The following is a 20,862-nucleotide window of genomic DNA, read 5'->3' as shown; positions in this document are numbered from 1 at the left end:
ACATTAATAATTAGAATAGAAATATATTTTAGAAATACTCCAAGCTGGACACTGGTGACTCACCAGGGTCCTGGTGACTCACACCTTTAGACCCACTGTCACTTAAGAGACAGAGACTTGAATATTGTGATTTGAAGCCAGCTTGTGAAGACAAATCCAAGAGATTCTCTTATCCAATTAAGCAACACAAAGTAAAAGTGGAGTTGAAGCTCAAGTAGTAGAGCATCAGCCTTGAGTAAAAACAATCAGGAGAGAATGAGTTCCTTGAGTTCAAGGTCCAGTACCAGCACATAGAAAAATGAAGAAAAAATACCTATGAATCTTAAATATTTGTAACCAAGCACCAATTTCTAAACATAAAAAAGAAAGACATTAGTAGGATTTCAAAAGTAATAGTGGGTGTGACACACTCTCAGGAAAATTCAACATGATTGCTGATAAAAAATCAGAGGACACTGTACACAATGGCACAATGGAGAAAAAGAAAATGATAATCCCAACAATGTCATATACATTGATGATAACTATAGAAAATAGGATTGCCAATCTAGAATATAGATTTATATTTTATTTTAAAAATCAGTATGTATACATTTCATGCTGTTTAGAAATCATACTTCCAAGTCTTAATCTTAGAGAAATGAAAACTTATGTCCATATAAACACCAGTACACTATTTTTGCTGCCAGTTTCATTTTCAGGGTTTTTCTTTGGGGGGGGTGGGTGGTTGATGATTGTGTGAGTTGTTTAAAAGAAAATTCTGTGTCTTCACCTCTCTGGCTTTTTGCCAGTTACTTGGAGCCCAGGCTCTCTAGGATATGTCTTCCATGGATGTCTTCAAACCAAGACCATCAGATCTCAGCCTCTTGAATAACTACGATTATAGACATAAGAAACCAGCACATGGCATAGCACCTTTATTTGTAATAGTCAGAATGTGGAAAGCCAGTGCCTGTTGCTCATAGCTACTTACAAGGTTGAGATCTGAGAATTGTCCTTTGCCAGGTTATAAAAATTATCACCACTATTAGCCACTAAGAAGCCAGAAGTGGAGCTGGTGCTCAAGTGGCAGAATGTCACCCTTGAAGTAAAGGCTAAGGGTCAGTACTTGGGGCCTGAGTTCAAGATCCAGTGTCAGTGTAAATGATTCATAAACCAAAACTCTTAAAAGGTGAAGAAAGAAAAGTGCGTGTCAATCATGAAATTTCACACAGCAATAGAAGATATTTTTTGGCAGTCCTGGGTCTTGAACTCGGGGCGTGAGCACTTGTCCTCAAGGCTAGAGCTCTACCACTTGAGCCACAGTATCACTTCCAGCTTTTTCTATGTATGTGTTACCAAGGAATTGAACCTGGGTCTTCATGCATGCTAGGCAAGCACTCTTACCACTTAGGCCAAACTCCCTGGCCAAGATCTTTTGATGATACTGCTTTACAACTTCTTTGAAAGGGGATGGGTCACACAAATCTATACATATGATGAAGTGACAGGGATTTATACACATCAGTTGTACCTGTTTCCAGGTCCAGCTTTTGATATTGTACTGCAGTTGTAGAGTTAGTTTAATGATATTGTGTTTGTGGCTTCATGACCATCTACAAGTGTTTTACCTTGAGAAATCCACACACATTCCCAATGCTGTCTCTGGACTGCAATCAAAAAGAAGTAAAAGCACTTGAAACACAGCAAGCTATGAACACAATGTAGATAGATGCTGTACACTTTATTGGCAATAAGTTATCGGAGGGAAATCTGAAAGCCAAGGAAGGAAAACATCATCTTACCCCATGGGAATTGCTGTCAATCTTGTAAATCAGAAGCTACTCTCAGCCCAAGCAAGAAGGATTCTAATTCTATTAAATGATTACTACGATTGTAAAATTGGGTTGAAATGCCAGCTGATTATATGTTTTGCCATCTGGCTGAATGTTGTCACTGTCCTGATCCTGTTCCTATCAGGATGTCTCACATGGGGCTGGAGACGTTGTTATTCAGGACATGAACTGTTCTGCACCTCCTTCGCTTGAGGATGAGGATCTTAGTGACATCCTGCCCATTGTGTGTACAAGTGTCTGAAATGCTCTTTGAGGATGTTGCTGCCAGGGTTCCTCTCTCATCTCCCTTTCTTGGGTCCATTCTTGCCCAAAGGGGGGTTGGATGGTACCAGAATTGAGTGTCAAGTTACTGAAGTTCAGGGAGAGACTATCCCGGGAGGAAGAATGAGAGGTGGCTTTCCTGTCCACTGAGACTCCAGAAGATGTTCCTGGATACTTCTTGCAGTAATAGCACTCACACTTGAATCTCCTCTGCTCTGCATCACGAGAAGAGGACTTTACCTTTCTGCCACGCCAGAAAGGTCCTGAGGCCTTGACATAGCTCGATCTTCTGTGTTTCAGGAGTTTCATTTTCTTTTGAGTCGATGTTGAGATCTCCCATGGTTTGTCTTCTTCCATCTTCTCCAATAAAAGAGCACATATTAGAAACAGACTCCAAACCAGGTTCATATCTATCATTCTAGCTACTCAGGAGGTTGAGGTGTTGAGAGGATTTTTTCAGAATCCACCTCAGGCCAAAACACTTTTGAGTCCATCTCCATTAAGCCAACACAAAGCCAGCTAGAAGTGTTGCTCAAGTGGTAAAGAACCAGCTGTACTAAGAAAGCTGAGTGAAGACCCTGGGTTCACATGCTCAAGCACACAAACACCCACAGACACACAAAACACAGTATCTAGTAGACACATGTCCTGTTCTGTATATCCCTGGAACTCACACTAACATTGTTGTTCAGAAAGAGTTCCTGATGATTTCAATTGAAATCTGTACATTGAATGTATCCCAACATTCTTTGGACGATCACCCATCTAAGCAAATAGAGCGGTCTATATGTTTGCAATACTGATTTTAACTCAGTCTACTGAGAAGAAACCCAAGAGTTACACCTCTTTCAGTGCACAGAACCGGTGTGTGTTGGTAATGGGGTTTGAATTCAGGGCTGGGGAAATGTCCCTGAGTTTTTCTGCTTAGGACTAACACTCTACCATTTGAGCCACAACTTCACTTACTGCTTTTTGATGGTAAATCAGAGTTAAGTGTCTCATGGACTGTTCTGCTCAGGCTGACTTTGAAACATGTTCCTCAGATCTCAGCCTAAGTCTCTAGGACTACAAATGTGAGCCGCCAGTGCCCAGTCCCTCACATCACTACTTCTTAATGTACAAACACTGATTTCTTTTGAACTACTACTTTACAGATATGTTCTTTTACTTTTGGGGTGTTTGAATTGAGGTCATCATGCTGGCTGGAAAGCTTTCCTTGCACGTAATCTATGTCTATGTGCCTTAAATGACTGCTATTTTAATTCTTTTAAAATCATAGCTATGCCCCCATTTTTCCCAATGAGTTTGGTGAGACAGTCCCATCTAAATAGGCAATTTGTGGTTCTTACACCTAGAGAATACATGGATTCTTGATCCTAGAAGGTAAGCCATACCCACTGCTACTTGTTTGAGAAGGAAAGCAACAATGATGAAATAGCTTCCCTTAACTCAACTCCTCTTAATTCAACTTAATTTGCTTCAGCCACAGTTCCTCATCTACAGAGATAAAGGGACTGGTTGGTTGGACCAATAGTCTTCAGTTCCCCTAACTTAGGATGAGCTTCTCCATATTGCATTCCTTGTTCAGAGAAAAAATAATTTAGAAAAGTGGAAAGAACTGGAAGTCACTGGCCACACATTTTGTTTGGCAAGTGATTTCATATGTCTTCTAAATGTTATTTTAAGCATCTGCCTTTAAACAATTCCAAAATATGTTTCCTGATTGTCTAGTGTTTACCCTTTCCTGTGCCAGATGACAAGTAAATTGCTATATATAACAGATACTATTTACTAGGTATCATCCAGACTAGGTACTAAATGATGTTTTGTATCCACTATCTTATCAAGCCTGCCACTAATCTTGCAGAAATAGTAAACTACATTCATTTTACAATCAAGAAAAGAGTTTTATTTTTTCTTTTTCATGTCAATTCTGGGGCTTGAATTCAGGGCTTTGGTTGTTTCCCTGAGATGTTTTGCTAAAGGCTAGCCCTCTACAACTTGAGCCACAGTTTCACTCCTAGATTTTTGGTGATAAAGACTTTATTTGAACTGTGATCCTCAGATCTCACTCTCCTAATTAGTTAGCATTACAAGTGTGAGCCAGTGGAGCAAGGTGTAAAGAGAAGCTTAATGGCACAATGACTTAGAGTGATGCCCCTGCTGTGAGCAAGAATGCCAAGTGAATTAGAATCCAGGAATTTAATCCTCAGTATTGGGTGTGGGGAGAGACAGACAGGCAGAGACAGAGATAGAGACAGAGACAGAGACATAAGAGAAAAAGACCAAACAGACAGGGAGCCATAACCAGAAAGGGAGACAGAGACATAGAGACAGAGACAAAGACAGAGACACAAACAGAGAGATGAGAAAAAGAGAGAGAGGGATAAAGGCAAGATTTAGGGACAGATAGTGAGAGACAAACACACGAAGAGACAAAGATATAGAAAGAGATAAGTGGAGAGAGGAGGAGATACAGAGGAGGCAGGGCAACAGAGAGAAAGAGGAAGAGAACAAGAAGGGGAGAAGTAAACATATCCTAGGATCAGAGGGAAGTGAAAGCAAAATATTTCAAGGAAGCAGATGGAGATTTAGGAATCTTGTCAGTAAAAGCTTGAGACCTAATATATAGCTGGAATTGGAATTCAGGAGACAGGAATATGACATTCAAGGGTGCATTCTCACAGCTAGTGTAGAAACTTAATGAGGACATAAACTACCAGAGCTGAGGAAGAGCACACAACAGCCAAACTGACACTGAAAGCAGACTTGAGATAGCTAAGGGAAAGGTAAGACCCCAAGAGGCACTGGGTGGTATGTTGGATTGTAGAATGTCCTTGGGAGGAGAGTTCCAGCAGGAAAACATAAGGCTGGCTGAGATGCGCCATGTCCTAGACAAGTTGAAAATATTCCTAAACTTGCACAATCCTTCTTCTCACACCACAATCTAAGCAACTCCTATCAACCACTCAGATCATCCCACTCCTCTCCTGTTGCCTCCATCTGTCCCTGATTGCCTGGCTCCTTCCCTTTTTTGGCCTCTTGAATTTTCGCTTCAGATGAACTCTCTTGACCTTCCACCCACATGGCAGGGACATAAGTTTGTGTCCCTGGATGCAATTTTTTGGGGGATTATGGGGCTTGAACTCTGGGCCTGGGCACTGTCCCTGAGCTCTTCAGCTCAAGGCTACCACCCTACCCTTGAGCCAAGCCCTACTTTCTGTTTTCTAGATGTTAACTGGAGATAAGAGTCTCAGGTCCATGTGTGCCCAGGCTGGTTTGAACCCTGATCCTCAGATCTCAGTCTCCTGAGTAGCTAGGATTACAGGCGTGAGCCACAGCACCTGGCCTGGGGATGCAATTTTGTTTCAACAAAAATTGTCTTCCTTTGTCCAGGGATCGCAATGAAGAGTGTGTAAATGAACAACTTCTAATGCAGAAAACGGATTCTCTCTCTCTCTCTCTCTCTCTCTCTCTCTCTCTCTCTCTCTCTCTCTCTCTCTCTCTCTCTCTGTCTGTCTCTCTATCTCTCTGTCTCTGTGTCTCTGTCTCTGTCTCTCTCTGTCTCTCTCTGTCTCTATCTCTCTTCCTCTCTGTCTCTCTCTGTGTCTCTGTCTCTGTCTCTCTCTCACACCTTCTTTCCTGTTCTTCCACTGACACACTCCAACATTTAACACACACTCCAGAAATGAGAAAGAAATGATGTTCTAATGACACCAGTACTAAAGAGTTAAAGAAACACTTATTTTTAAATTGAGGGATAGGTGATGGTGGCAGAGTGTGTGAGAAGAAGGACAGCAAAGAAATATATTGCTAGGCAACAACTATCCTAAAACACTGCTGCAGAAGTAACAGCACAGATAAGAGGAATTTGCTCTGAGCACTGTTCTGTTTTCAAACACAGAGATGGCCCTGTTTACTAGTTCTGCCTTTCACCAGGAAAAAACAAAGCAAAACACACACAAAAAAAACATCTGGCAGAATGGGCACAAAACATTTGAGTGTACACACAAGAAGAAATAAAGAAGGGAATGTGGTTAATACAATGAGGTCCAGAACTATTCAGTAAAAGTCTACAACACTGCTTGTTGGTGGGGGATCCGGGAGGGGACACTCATAGCACACGGAGGAGGAGCCGCAGCCTGAGGCCTTTTCTGTTATGCTCAGATCTGGAATGTAAACTAGGTGCCTGTAGGTGTCACCCTGGATTATAGGCCTGGTGCTGACCCCTTCTGGAGGCACTAAGGTAAAATTCAACAATACTTGGAGCTCTGGGGCCAACCAGCTTAAGTCTGAATCACAGCTCCTCCATTCAGAAAGCTAGGTGTCTTAAGCAAGTTGTGGAAGTCTTATATCCTCATTTGTCAATGGAGATGATTGTTGAACCTATTGTTGAGAAGTACTGGGGATGATTAAATGATACACTATGGGGAAAGGTAGGCATACCTGGCACACAGGACAGAAGCTCAGCCCATGGCCATCATGGGTTGTCAATAACGCCCCCACACAAGCCCAGGACTGTGTTCATTTTCAGAATCAAGAGTTCGAAGTAGAAACTCACTGTCTTCCCCCACTGTCTCAGTTTGCCCACAGAAAAAGGAAGGGATATATATGGACACTTCAATGATTAACTCCATGAGGACTTTCCAGGGGAAGAAATCAGCTACTGGGGACTTACTTCATCAGAAGTGCTTTGCTGATACGCAAGATACTGGTTGTCTTCACTGTTGTAGAGGTTGACTTCACTGGTGTAGAGCATGGAAGGTGGTAGGGCCCCCATATTTTCGAAGGATGTTACTTGTTTGTCTTTAGCTGACTAGTGTGGGTAAGGGTGGGCACTCCCCAGAGGGCTGTATGGGGAAAGCAGAGTTAATCTTTTGTGAGTCATCTTAACTTTGATACTACTTTTAACAACTCATAGTAATGTTCTGGGTCCCCTCCTGGAGGTCCCACATGGGATCAATATTAGCTACAGAGTGAACACTGGAGAAGGACTGGAGCTCCAAAGTCTTGAGCCAGGCAGGCCAGCGGTGCTGTGAAGGTAGAGGAAACTCCCAACTGCTGTGGAAACAAAAGCCTCCACCCCAGAGTGTCCCCACCTGCAGAGAGTTCCTACAGTGTGACTAACCCTGAAGCTGCTCTTGCTCCAGTCATCCCACTGTGGACCTGGCTATGAATCCAGTTTAGGCTGAGCCCCTTTCTTCCACCGGGCACTTTAGCAGCTCTCCTCTCCTACACCCCTTTTAAGCCTTGCTTTGAATTTTCTCAGCCAGTCTAATTCTTTCTGGGATTTCCTTTAATGTCTCAGGGGTCCCAGTATAACCAATGAAGACAGGATACAAGACCTGGACCAGGAAGCCCACTTACAGTTACCCAGAAAAATACCACTTGTGTGTGGTCTTATAGATAAAGTGACTCTTACCTGGCGTGTTTTCAGGAGATTGCCTTTCTCTCTCCAACTTGCTGGCAGAATGAGGTTGTCTGAATGACCAAGGGTGCTTGAGTTCTTCTTTGCGCAATATGGCATGCTTCCCTGAGCAACACCGTTAGGCCTCCTGAGCACAAGTCATCAACACTCGAGTGAGAAGCTGGATTATCTGGCAATCATCACCCAGGAAGTGGTGATCTGCTCTGGTGTGGATGGGGTTAGTTAGATCAACAGTGTGCTAGACTCTCACTCTATGACTCACTCTGTGCTCGACTCACCCTCTGTGACTCACTCTGCGGTGACTACAGGAGAAAGGTTCAAGGCCTGACTGGGGAGCAGTTTCTTAGAGTGGCAAAACAGTTGATGTCCTTCACTTTGTCATGAGCAAGCCAGCACTCATCCCTCATGGAGACCCAGAAACCCACATATCTCCACCCCCACCCAGTGGATAGTGTGACAGCATTGCAGGGACCTCTGCCCGTGCTGGTGGTTTACTGGGACCCTGGTGACCAAAGAATTGTTTCCAGGCTACTGGGATTGACATAACAGTGCCGTGATGTCATAATTCCCAAAGTCCACTTTTGGTTGAGGGTGGGGCAAGTGTTCAAGAGTGAGAGACTAGGCAGGCAAGAGAAGTTTACTGGTAGAAAGTGTCAAGTTAGGCAGGTATGTTTTCATTGTGATTGTTGCTTCTTTTAAACACTGTAATGTGTACACCAGTTTGTTTATACATTTGTTTATACTTTTTTCCAAGAAAACACATGGCAGTTGCTCAAAGCATTTTGTATACATAGTCAAGCAAGTACAAGTGGATAGCATTTCGTCAGGGGATACTGCATACTTGAATAGCCATTTAATGAATATAATGGAACATATTTCACTCTGACTGTTGCTATTGCTCTTATGTTTAGACTGTAAAACTGCCGCTTAGAGTTTTTCAGTATCATATATTCACAAAACAAGCAACAGAGCCCAGATACACCCCCAGAGTTTGGGGAAGCTCCTGGTACTTGAAACAATAGACTTTTGCTTTCTAGGCAATCATTCTATCTCTTATATCATTCTGATCATTTGTGGTCTTGTTTGTTTGTTTGTTTTTTAGGTAGGACCTAAGGCTTTTTCCTATATCCCTATCATCATCAATAATACGACCTATGACCTCCTGCATGAGTACAACCATAGGAGTGTGACAATCTGTCCAGTTTATTCAATGAGATTGGGTCTCTATTGTTTCTTCCAGGCTAACCTCAGATAACTGTATTTGGGATCCTCACCCTCTGAGTTTCTCAGATTCAGCTATGAACCTCCATGTTTCTTCCAAAATCCCATGGTTTAAGGTCTTCATGGTTAAGGATTTAAACATTCTTCTGTGATGTTACCCACTGATGATTCTAGACTCATATGTGTAGCTAAATCCATTTTTGGTGAAGATCCTAAATATGGAGATGCTTTAATACTCCTCCTACTGTATAACTCTATCTTAGAAATAAAAGACAGTTGGAATTCATTTCCTCTCCTAACTCCTCTCCTATTCACACTACTTCTATTGTAATGGATCAAACTCAGGGTTCAGCCAGTTCAACTTGAACCCTCCTTATTTTCTTATTCAACCAGCCTAACTTACAAAACTAATTCAATGAAAACCAGGGTACTAGATTGCAGCTCTCAGAGCCCACTGATTTCTTCTTAGGTTACTGACATTGCTACATTTTTATACAAAAAGTCCTGAGGCTTGAACTCAGGGCCTGGGCACTGTTTCTGAGCTTTCATACTCAAGGCGAGCATTCTACCACTTGAGCCATAGCTCCACTTCTGGGTTTGTTGGTAGTGGTGTTTTAATTAATAGATCTGAGTTTTGCAGACTTTCCTATTCAGACTGGCTTTGAACTGCCCTCCTCAGAACTCAATCTCCTGAGTAACTTGGGTTGCAGGGTTAAGCCACCAGCACCAACCTGATAAAGCCTGGTACTGTTGGTTCTTTTATCTGTGTCCAGCAGCCTTGAAGCTGTCGAGGAAGAGAAGGCCTTAATCATAAAGCCTAGTCGTGCCTGGTTCTTTAGTTCACGTGATCTGTGGCCCAATTCAGTTTTAGACAATGAGCTGGGACTGTGTCAGTTGAGATGCAATCATGAATTTGCTAATTATCCATGAATGTAAGACCAGAAGGCAGAGAAGGATGCTTTACTGATGCTGGATGGAATGTGATGGGACCTTTGGGTGTATTTCCTGCACTGGTGTTGGGATATTATTTTATCATACAATAAAATTAGTGTTTACAGTTTCTGTGGGACTTTATTTGCTTCCTTCCTTCCTTCCTTCCTTCCTTCCTTCCTTCCTTCCTTCCTTCCTTCCTTCCTTCCTTCCTTCCTTCCTTCCTTTCTTTGCCAGTCCTGGGGCTTGAATTCAGAGCCTGGTACTGTCCTTGGACACTTTCTGCTCAAGGTTAGTGTTCTGCCACTTGAGTCACAGTGCCACTTGTGGCCTTTACTGAGTATGTGGTACTGAGGAATGGAACTCAGAGCTTCATGCATGCTAGGTGAGCATTCTACCACTAGGCTTTGCTCCCAGCCCCTCCTGGGGGAATTTCTAAGAATGCATCCATTGCTGTTAGTGTGAAGTAGTTGGTTAAGAATCAGTTCCATGATTTTCACTTCACATGTCAGATTGTTTTTATACTGTCTTAGAGATAGTGCAATGAAGCCCAAGGGGTCCCACAGGATTTAGTCTGAATTTTTTGTAGATGTCCAAGGGAACAATTTAAATTATCTAAAAATAGCCACAGAATTTATGAATGTTTCCTTATATCAAAGATGATGTTTGGCCAATATGATGTTATTCACCCAAGTTAGGGTAGTCAGTATTTGTTAAAGTATGGCACATGTGAGAATATTTACAGTGAGGAGGGAAGGGCTGGCTATAGTTCACTGTGAGTTACTAACAAGAGAGCAATCTTCTGCTTACTAGTTCCTTGAGTCCCACTCAGAAACCATGAGTCATTGATTTTCCTCTTATCCAATTATCCTATTATCTCTATGGGAGGTAATACAGACTCGTGCTTGCCCGTTCCTAGAGATGAGTTTGCAAAGCTCATCAAGGAGATCATCTCTTAAATCTGTCATTTTTATACTTCTTAGTATAACAAGAATGATGGTATGTGTAGAAAAACAATTCATAGCAATAGTATAAATGCTGAACCCAAACTCAATTCTCTCTCTCCAGGCTAGGGATAGCCTAACACATAGAGTTCCTCACAAACTCCTCCTCCACACTGGTGCCTCTCCCTGTACTGGATCAGTTTTTGCATTACTATATTTCCCACTCCAGTGAGAGGAAGACAAATGAAATTTATTATTCAGATATCCAGACATGATTAATGGATCACCACCTGGAATAGTTCCAGGCTACATTCCCCAACAAATACTTCAAAGAAACCCTGAATGGTCTCTGCTATTGAAACGGGGGAGGAGTATAATACGGATGCCATGATGTCCCAGGGAGGCCAGAGGAGACACTACAACTAGGCCAAACTCCAGGCCCTGTGTCAAATATTTTTGAAGCTGGTTTTATGTACTTTTAAAAGTTGTTGTGGAATATGGGAAAATGGAAAGTACAAATTTTTCCTCTATTTTTCTTCATACCAGACTTCCTTTGGTTCATTTCTAACAAATAATAAGCCCATATTGTAATGCACGTACTAACCAGTATGAGAACTTTGGGGAGGTAGGGCGAGTGTTTGAATTCAAAGCCTTGAATTTGCTAGGCATTTACTGTACTGCTGAGCCTCCATCTCTGGATTTTTTATTTTTTATTTGTTTTTGCAACAGTCCTGGAGCCTAGAGTGCTCTTCCCAAATCTTTTTGCTCAAAGCTAGCATTCTACTATTTGAGTCAACACTCCACTTCTGGATTTTGTTGGTAGCTCACTGGACATAAGAATCTTAAGGACTTTCCTTCCTGGATTGGCTTCAAACCATGATTCTCAGATCTCAGCCTCCTGAGTGGCTAGGGTTACATGAATGGGCCACTTAGGCTTGGCTCCAGTATTTTCTTAAACTTATTATTTTTTACACAGGGTCTCGTTTTGTATGCTGTCATGTGCCTGGATCATAATCTTCATCTTTTCCATTTCTTACTGTAGGGAAAAAATGATAGGTGTGCCTGTGGTCATGCCCAACTTCCTGCATTGAAATGTATCCTTGGGGACTTTTGTGCCCCAGCTGACTTGGATCCATTGGCCTCTTACCCTCAGCCTTCTAATAGTCATGATGACTGGCACTTGTCCCCTCTTACATTTTTATCCATTCAAGTTACAGGATCATTTAGGTTTTTGTTGATGTTGTTTATTTGTGTTGGTCCTGGGGCTTGAACTCAGGGCCACGTGCTATCTCTGAGAATTTTTTTGCCAGTCCTGGGCTTGAGCTCAGGGCTGAGCCCTGTCCTTGGACTTTCTCAAGGTTAGAGCTCTACCACTTGAGCCTCAGCACAACTTCCGGCTTTTTTCTATATATGTGGTACCCAGGAATCGAACCCAGGTCTTTGTGAATGCTAGGTATGCACTCTACTACTAGGCCAAACGCCTAGCCCTCTGAGCATTTTTGCTCAAAGCTAGTGCTCTACCACTTTAGTCACAGCTCCACTTGCAGCTTTTTGATAGTTGATTAGAGGTAAGAGTCTCATGGACTTTTCTGCCCAGGCAGAATTTGAACTGTGATCCTCAGTTCTCAGCCTCCTGAGTTGCCAGGATGACAGCGGTGAACCGCCAGCACTTGGCTGCGGATTACTTATTTTTTATACTGGATGCTCTGGTAATTTATAGTTTCACATTTTGTATTAGAAATATTGATATTTTGAGTTCATAGTCTTGCAGTTACTGGGAAAGCACTCTACCACAAGTCACCACGTCAACAAGTGAAGTTTCTTTTGAATAATGTAGGTATTTATATCAATATTTATATCTATTCTCCCGAAGTACCAAAGTACTAGTCCTGGGTGTGAGCTCGGAGCACTGTTCTTGGACTTTCTCAAGGCTAGCACTCTACCACTTGAGCCTCAGCACCATTTCCAGCTCTTTTCTATGTATGTGATACTGAGGATTCGAACCCAGGTCTTTGTGCATGCTAGGCAAGCACTCTACCACTAGGCCAAACTCCCAGGCCTAGTAATGATAACTTTATAAAGAAAATAGGTTCATTTACTTCATTACTTAGGTGGACAGGTTCGTACATCAATTGCTAACACTCTGAAGTAAGGGCTCTTTGGCTATATTATAACATGGTAAGTAGCACTGGAGGGTTATACATAGGAGAAAGAATGTGTATTTTGAAGAAGAAAGGTAGAAAGGGTTCCCACAGTCCATCCGATGTCAAGCCCTAAATATACCTGAATACTTCTTTAAGGTCCCAACTTTGCACTGAAGAATACATCAATTATAAAACCAGCTTTTTTGCTTTTGTTTTTTTGGTGGTGGAGTTTGGACTCTGGGCCTAGACTCTGTCTCTGACCGCTTCAGCTCAAAGCTACCAGCTTACCCGTGGGCCTGGGTGTTGTCCCTGAGAGCCTCAGCTCAAGGCTACCGCCCTACCCCTTGAGCCACAGCACCACTTGCTGTTTTCTGGTGGTTAATTCGAGGTCAGAGTCTCATGGACGTAAGTGCTGGAATGGCTTTGAACCACAATCTTCAGATCTCAGCCTCTTGAGTAGCTGGATTACAGATGTGAGCCACTGCGCCCGGCCAATTATAAAAACTTTGTAGGGCAATCCACAACACAACCACATTACTGTTTTTGTATGATCTCTTCACTACATTTTAGCTGTCTCCTCCTCCTGCTCCTCCTCCTCCTCCTCCTCTTCCTCCTCCTCCTTCTTCTTTGTTGGTTGTGGGGCTTGAACTCTGGGCCTAGGCACTATTCCTGACCTCTTCTGCTCAAGGTTACAACTCTACCACCTATGTCACAGCACCATTTCTGATTTCTGGGATAATTTGAGATTAGAGTCTCATGGATTTTTGTGCCCAGGCTGGCTTTGAACCATGATTATCAGATCTCAGCCTACTGAGTAGCTAGAAGTACAGGCATGAACTACAGGCACCTGACTTTAAAGATTAACAAAAAGATGAAATCTGCCTTTTAAACTAAATATTTCAGAGGAATAAATCAGAAACATGGAGTCAAGCAAGCATTTAAAAGAATGATGGCAGTTAATATCTTTCTGAAACATCAAGTACTTCTTTATTTTTTTTTGCAAGTCCTGGGCTTGAGCTCAGGGCCTGAGCACTGTCCTTGGACTTTCTCAAGGCTAGAGCTCAACCACTTGAGCCTCAGCACCACTTCTGGCTTTTTTCTATGTATGTGGTACCAAGGAATCAAACCCGGGTCTTCGTGCATGCTAGGCAAGCACTTTAACCACTAGGCCAAACTCCCAGTCCCAAGTACTTCTTTTAAAATCAGAAATTCTTGTACTTCAAATTCAGAAATTTGAATTACAGATGGAAATTATAGTTATTTTTCTACTTGGGATATAGTATTCCAGGTTTTATACATCAAAACATGTAAATTGATATATTAAGACAGATACTTCTCATATGCAACATCATCATATATTTAGAGGTGATTCTGTCCTGAAGAGTCTGTGGTCCACTTAGAAGTAAAGTGAATGATAGCATGCAGCAGGGAAGGCTTAGTATAGGCATTTTAGTCTCACTGACCTTGAGCCTCTGTTGTGTTCTTCCTGCTTCATGAGCCTTAAGAATTAGAATCTAAGTAGTATGCTTCCATTTTATTATTCAGTCACATGAAGCATCAATAGGGGGAAATATTTAAATTGTCCCCTAACAGTCAATAGTCAGCAGAAGCTGGACACTGTCGTCTCACACTTGTAATCCTAGCTAATCAGGAGACTGAGGTCTGAGGATCCTGATTTGAAGCCAGCCTGGGAAAAAAAGGTCCATGAGATTTTTTTAGGAGCTTCTGTCCAGTTTATTTATTTTTGGCAAGAAATAGGATCACTGGAATTTTTCCCATATTTATTACATAAGATGGGTTCTCTTATTATGAGTTCATTCACAATGCCTTTTTATTTGATGACTTCCTTTACATGGTATTGAGGAATTAAAACCCAGGGCTTTATGCAGGCCAGGCCAGCACTCTCCCACTAGGCTACGCTCCCAGCTCCCAAATTCATGTTTTTGAACATCAACATCTTTCCCACATTGCTCACATACACAAAGCTTCTCCCCAGTGTGTTATTTCATGTGTGTGTAAGGAACTAGAATCACTGAAGGCTTCTCCACATTCGTTACAGAGGAAAGGTTTCTTTTTTCTTTTTTCTTTTTCCAGTCCTCTGCTTGAGCTCAGGGCCTGAGCACTGTCCTTGGACTTTCTCAAGGCTGGAGCTCTACCACTTGAGCCTCTGCACCACTTCCGGCGTTTTCTATGTATGTGGGGTACTGAGGAATCGAACCTGGGTCTTCGTGCATTCTAGGCAAGCACTCTACCACTAGGCCAAACTCCCGGCCCCGAAAGGTTTATTTTCACTGTGAGTTCGTTCATGTTTCCGTCGACCTCTCAGGGTAAAGAAGGTTTTCCCACACTGCTCACACACACAGGGCTTCTCTCCAGTCTGAGCCTCTCATGCCGGATGCGGTGACTGGACTGCCGAAAGGCCTTCCCACAGAAGCTACACACGTAAGGCTTCTCCCCACTGTGCGTCCTCTCGTGTATTTTAATGTAACTGGAAGAACTAAAAGCTTTCCCACACTGTTGACACACGCATGGTTTCTCTCCTGTGTGAGTGCATCGGTGTGTCCTGCGGGAAGTGGGGTGACTGAAGACATTCCCACACTGCTCACACTGGGGGGTTCTGGCATTTGGAAAGCACTGGGCATTGCTGCAGGCTCTCCTGCACACGGGGCATTTACACGGCTTCTCTTCAAGTTCCCTATACTCATAGAGTTTGGAGTCAGTGTAAGTTCCGAAGGCCATGCTCAAGGATGAATGCCTGAGGAAGATGTCAAAGACACTCGCTTCCACTCCAGCAGGGGTTTCAATGTTCATAACAATCTAGAGTTCCACCAAACACTTCTCTACCTTGAAGACCTTCTTTTTATTTTGCCAGTCCTAGGACTTGAACTCAAGGCCTGGGCACTATCACTGAGCATGTTTTGTTCAAGGCTAATGTTCTACCATTTGGGCCACATTGCCATTCCCAGCTTTTTGGAGTTTATTGGAAATAAGAGTCTCATGCACTTAACTGGCTGGTCTGACTTCAGATCATGAGCCTCAGATCTCAACTTCCTGAGCGTGGAGGATAATAGGTGTGAGCTGCTGATACAGGGCATGTTTCCATCAATCCTGAACTCTTAGTCATATCTTGGGACTTTTGCACACTTCTTCAACTGCCTGGTCTTCCCGTTCTTTTTGTATGGAGGCCAGGTTCCTGAAAATATCCACCATCACATCTATGTACAGCTGCTGTTGGGAAGGTTCGAGCAAAGCCCACTCCTCCAAGGTGAAGTTGACAAACACATCATCAAAGGTCACAGACTCCTTGCAGAGCCCATGGATTCACTTACAGCAGGAGAAAATCTTGACTTCTTAGTTTACATTTGGCATGTGGAATTTCTCTCCTCTCTGCCTCATTCTCACCTTGGCCGCCTCCCGGACCTGGGGCCTCCTCCCCACAGCCAGATTGCCAGACTGCAGCAGATGCCCAGCTGCCAGGGCCCTGGGGAAGCCTGAGTCGAGGGCGGGATGGGAAGCCAGAGCCAATCCGGAGCCCGCCCAGGGCTTAGGTCCCTGACATTTTTATCTCTAGTTAAACAGCAAAAAAAAAAAGCAGAAATGGAGGTGAGGCTCAAGTGGTAGAGCACTAACCAAGCCTCTGTACCACATCACCCCTGCACACACAGATACACTCACATGCCAAAACTCAAAACTGCCTGGATCTCAAAGCATGACTCAAGTGCCGAATAAAACAAATAAAGTAAACATTAAGCAAAGTTTAGTGCTTATTCCTACAAAGCAAAGATTTCTTACATTTAATGTTATTTCTTAAACAGGACACAATGTAATGACTCCTGATAATGAAACTGTGCAGGGAAAATTATCCTTATATCTTGTTTTTTTTCCCTATCCAAACAAGAATACAAAATTCATGATTGAAAATTAAGAGGAAATGTAAAAGAGGCTATAAAAATACTTGGAACTGGGCATGGGTGGCTCACGCATGTATTTCCAGTTATTTCACAAGCAAAAATCTGAGCATTAAGGTTTGATCACAACCCAGGCAGGAAATTCTGTGAGGTATTTACCTCCAACTAACCATGATAAAGCAAGAAGTGGAGCTGTGGCTTAGGCGGTAAAGCACCAGCCTTAAGCACCAGTCTTAAGCAGAAAAAGCTAAAAGATAGTGTCATGCCGAGTGTAAGTCACAGCCCTCCACAGGGCCGGACGGCTTTCCTTGGGCATTCTCAAGGCTAGTGCTCCACCACTTTAGCCACAGTACCACTTCCATTTTTTTTGACTATGTGGTATCAAGGAATCGAACCCAGGGCTTCATGCACTCTACCTCTAGGCCATGCTTCTGGACCCAAGAATAAAAATTGTTAAAAGAAAGAATTTTGCATAAAAATAAGATTTTTCCAAAAACATTCATTGAGACAGTGATTATAGAAAGAGTATTGTCTCTATTTGCTAATTGAGGACAAATTGAGAATCTCATTGTCTTATGACTCCTGACAGTGGGCATAAGGTAAGTAATGTGCAGGTGGAAGTGCTGTTACTGTGGACATAACCTTTGCAGCCATGGGTTCAATGTGATCACTCACATATCTAGGGGTCATTCAGTGGTCAGATGACAAGAAATGACTAAGGGACTGCTTGTCTTTCTCTTATCTGTGCTCTAAACTCACAGAGACAAAATACCGTAAGTGACATTTTGACATATCTTTTACATACATGAACTGTACATAGGCACATATTGAGACGCTAAGATTTCTTTTGATCCTTATAACTTAAAAAGACAGATAAGAACAAAATTGGTATACTTACAAAAATTTGTAGTAAGGTTTATGCTAAGAAACAGATGCTTAAAAAAAACAATATTGTCTGTATGGACTTACAATCTTCCTTTATATCGCAATGAAGGTTCCTTCTAGTATACTTTGGCATTAAGTATAATATACAATAGTCTATATCTTGGGTAGGTTCTTCAGTATGATCCAATGTCTTAAAATGTTGCTACTTTTGCCTCATTATACAAGGGATGATAGAGAAAATGCAGGAAGTACTATAGCCTTTACAAGAAGAATGGGTTATAATGAAGTACTAATCACTGGACCTGTCCCTGAGAAGTCAAATTTTAACTTTATACTATTTATTGAAAATATTTCCATAGATCTTCCAGCTGTATTCTAGCACATAAGAGGTTTTCTTCTCCTTTATACTTCTGAACTTCCAAATAGGTTAAAACTCTTAGATTTTCAGATCTCAGCCTTCTGAGATACAAGTGTGAGAATCACATGTAGAAGCCAACAGGGTCAAGAAAGTCTCTAAGACTCTTATTTCCAATTAAAGGTAAGTGATAGAACTCAGGCCCTGAGTTAAAGACAAAATACTTGCGTGCACGTGCGCACGCGCGCGCACGCACACACAGAGCTTTGAGATATTACTTATCTCTGTTATGGTAGAGGCCTACAATGTGGCTTTGGCTCAATGGACAATGCAGCTCTATTCATAATATACATTAAATCTTTTGTTCAAACATAAAAATGACATGAAAGGTGATTGCAAAGATGAGGACCACGTGACTCACAGGACTGTCCTACCCACTTGTATTCCTTACCTCAGACAGTTGCTGGCTGACACCCTCTAGGAGACACAATTCTTACATTAAATAAAGATTGGTCAAAGAAGAACAAGGTAAAAAAAAAACTATTTCTTTTTCTCCCATTTTCTTTACAGAGGAACACATGTTCTTAGAGAACATGCTAAACAATTGGAACCTTCTGATCTCTTAACCCTTAAAAAGATTTCAGTATTTTAGTTTGGTATAAGTTACCACTGCTAAATGAAAAGAGGCCCTACCAAAAGTTTCTATTACAATACTATTCTTCCATGACTTTTTTCAAAAGGAGATAAATAGCTTGAGGTGCCCATGTATAATTTTTCTTCACCCTACATGAGACAGTCCAAAACTCTACATTTAATGTCTACTAGACCTGAAACTTTTGATAATTCATTTTCAGTCATATGACATAAAAGAATTATGCATAAATTATTCCAAATGCATAAGATTATTTCATGTTGACCAGTATTCACCAGAATAGGAAAGAAACAAATCTTAGCATTTTTTGAAAAAGGCAAAAAGTGGCCTCGATTAAGCTAACTTGCGAGCCCTGCAAAGCCAAGCTGTGAGGCCCAAAAGGACTGGGAGTCTAGAATGCCTACTCCCAACATAAAGTCTCAGAGCACTGAAAGTTCCCTGGAAAGATCCATCAGTCCCGGCTTTATAGGAACTCAGATTTCCATCCTGGGTATGGGCTTAATCGACAGTGTTACCCAGTATTGTTAACACAGTGGAAAAAACTAGGCTTAAAAGGTGTGCTATTTTTATATACAAGTCAGATCTAGTAAGAGATTATTTTGATATTTAGGTAAGCAGATGTTGACAGTGAAGAAATTGCTTGATTTTTTTCCTGTTTAGAGTAAAATTCAAATCAAGAGATGGACCAGTTAAGAAAAAAAAAGAATAGAATGGTGTTGTAGAAAATTAGCATCTACTGTAACATGAAAAACCATATTTTGATGAGAATATCAAGGATTATGCATTCCATATGGGTTCTGGAATCCACATGGATTCACATACGGATTATGTGAGCAGAAACACTGCCAGAAACACAACCATAATTACTAGACACTATGTTAGAAATGAACTTTACAACTTGGGGGGAGGGAACTAGTGGGGAAGGAGTGAGAGAAAATGAGAGACTGGGTAACACTTCAAAAAATGTACTTAACTTAGAATTTTAAAAAATCAGATTTTCACAGAAAATAAACTGTTTATCAACTACTATGAAACTGTGTTTCCGAAATTCTTCAATGGCTATTCTTTGTCAGTATGGATTAGCTCCTCCTCTGGAACATTTATTTCACATCAATGAGAAACAGCTGTTAAAATTAGTTATGTGCATTTAAGTCCTTTGTTAGTTTAGAAATCTAATAGATTCCAAGTAAATCAGGATTAAAAACTTATTCCTAAACTGTTACTTAACTGTAGGATAAAGTTAATGACAGTGGCTCCACATAATGTTAACCCTGTCCAACATAGGATCAGATCAAATGGGACAAATCATCACCACTGCCACAACAAAAAAATACTACCACAAATAAATTTTAGACTGGCCCTCAAAAAATGCAATGCAATATATGGAGCCTCCTCAAAAGACTGAACAAAGAGCTCCCATATGACCCAGTAATTCCACTCCATGGCATTAACTCAAATGTCCAGAAAGAAGGACATACTAAATCCACTAGCACAAGTAAAGTGACATTGTTCAAAACGGAAGGTAATTATTATCTGACTGTTGAAAGGATAATCCTTGTACAACACCTTACTAATAACAAATTTTTATCTTGAAAATGTTTTCTTCAGGGTCTGGGAGTGTGGCCTTGTGGTAGACTGCTTGCTTAGCTACTATGAAGACTAGGTTAGATTCCTTGCTACCACAGGCACAGAAAAAGCTGGAAATGAAGCTGTGGCTCAAGTGGCAGAGCACTAGCCTTGAGAAAGCCCAAGAACAGTGTACAGCCCCTGAGTTCAAATCCCACGACTGGCAAAATAAAAAAAGTTTTCTTCAAATAAATTTTAGCATTTTTTTATCGCAGGATTTGAACTCGGGGCCTGGGAGCTGTCACTGAGCTCTTCAGGTCAAAGGCTTGTGCTCCACAGTGTCGCTTACAGTTTTTTTGGTGTTCAATTGGAGATTACAGTCTCATGGACATTCATGCCTATGCTTGCTTTGTACCAGGATCCTCAGATCTCAGCCTCCTGTGTAGCTAGGATTATAGGAATCTTAGCTTTTTTTACTTTTATCTCTGTCAGTGAATTCATTTCTGGAGTCCATCAAGACAAACAGATGTCACAGTTTTCCTGTGATAGTTTGACAGATTCCTCCTTATGAAGACACTTGGAAAATATCAACGGACAATGAAAATTCAAGGTTAAGACATTACTACCTCTTCATCATACTCCTATTATTTAGGGACTTTGCAGGGTTTTTTTTTTCTTTTTGGTACTTGAATTTGAATACCTAGTGCCCAGTTGCAACGCAGATGCTGTAGAA

At 41.7% G+C, this 20,862-nt stretch overlaps 1 protein-coding gene across 2 annotated transcripts; it reads right to left on the bottom strand.

Annotated features, from left to right (window-relative positions):
• Window positions 1-1,747: 1,747 nt before the first annotated feature.
• On the bottom strand, window positions 1,748-8,015 carry LOC150040798 (protein FAM156A/FAM156B-like). 2 transcript variants are annotated; one of them, XR_016533766.1, is made up of 3 exons: window positions 7,519-8,015; window positions 6,775-6,946; window positions 1,748-2,456 (listed from the first exon to the last, which is right to left on the bottom strand). XR_016533766.1 is itself a non-coding variant. In XM_090326116.1 (3 exons), the coding sequence occupies exons 2-3, from the start codon at window positions 6,874-6,876 to the stop codon at window positions 1,992-1,994; spliced, it is 564 nt and encodes a 187-aa protein (XP_090182242.1). In that variant the 5' UTR covers window positions 6,877-6,946; window positions 7,519-8,015; the 3' UTR covers window positions 1,748-1,991. The 2 variants fall into 2 exon arrangements, 1 of the variants encoding a protein (XP_090182242.1); XM_090326116.1 differs by having other exon boundaries at window positions 1,748-2,453.
• Between the last annotated feature and the right edge of the window lie 12,847 nt (window positions 8,016-20,862).

Source organism: Megascapheus bottae, chromosome X (assembly GCF_031878675.1).
Source record: "Megascapheus bottae isolate mThoBot1 chromosome X, mThoBot2.hap1, whole genome shotgun sequence".
Classification (NCBI taxonomy): domain Eukaryota; kingdom Metazoa; phylum Chordata; class Mammalia; order Rodentia; family Geomyidae; genus Megascapheus; species Megascapheus bottae.
Note: the sequence above shows the minus strand (reverse complement) of the source record. Positions and strands in the feature narration are given on the sequence as shown.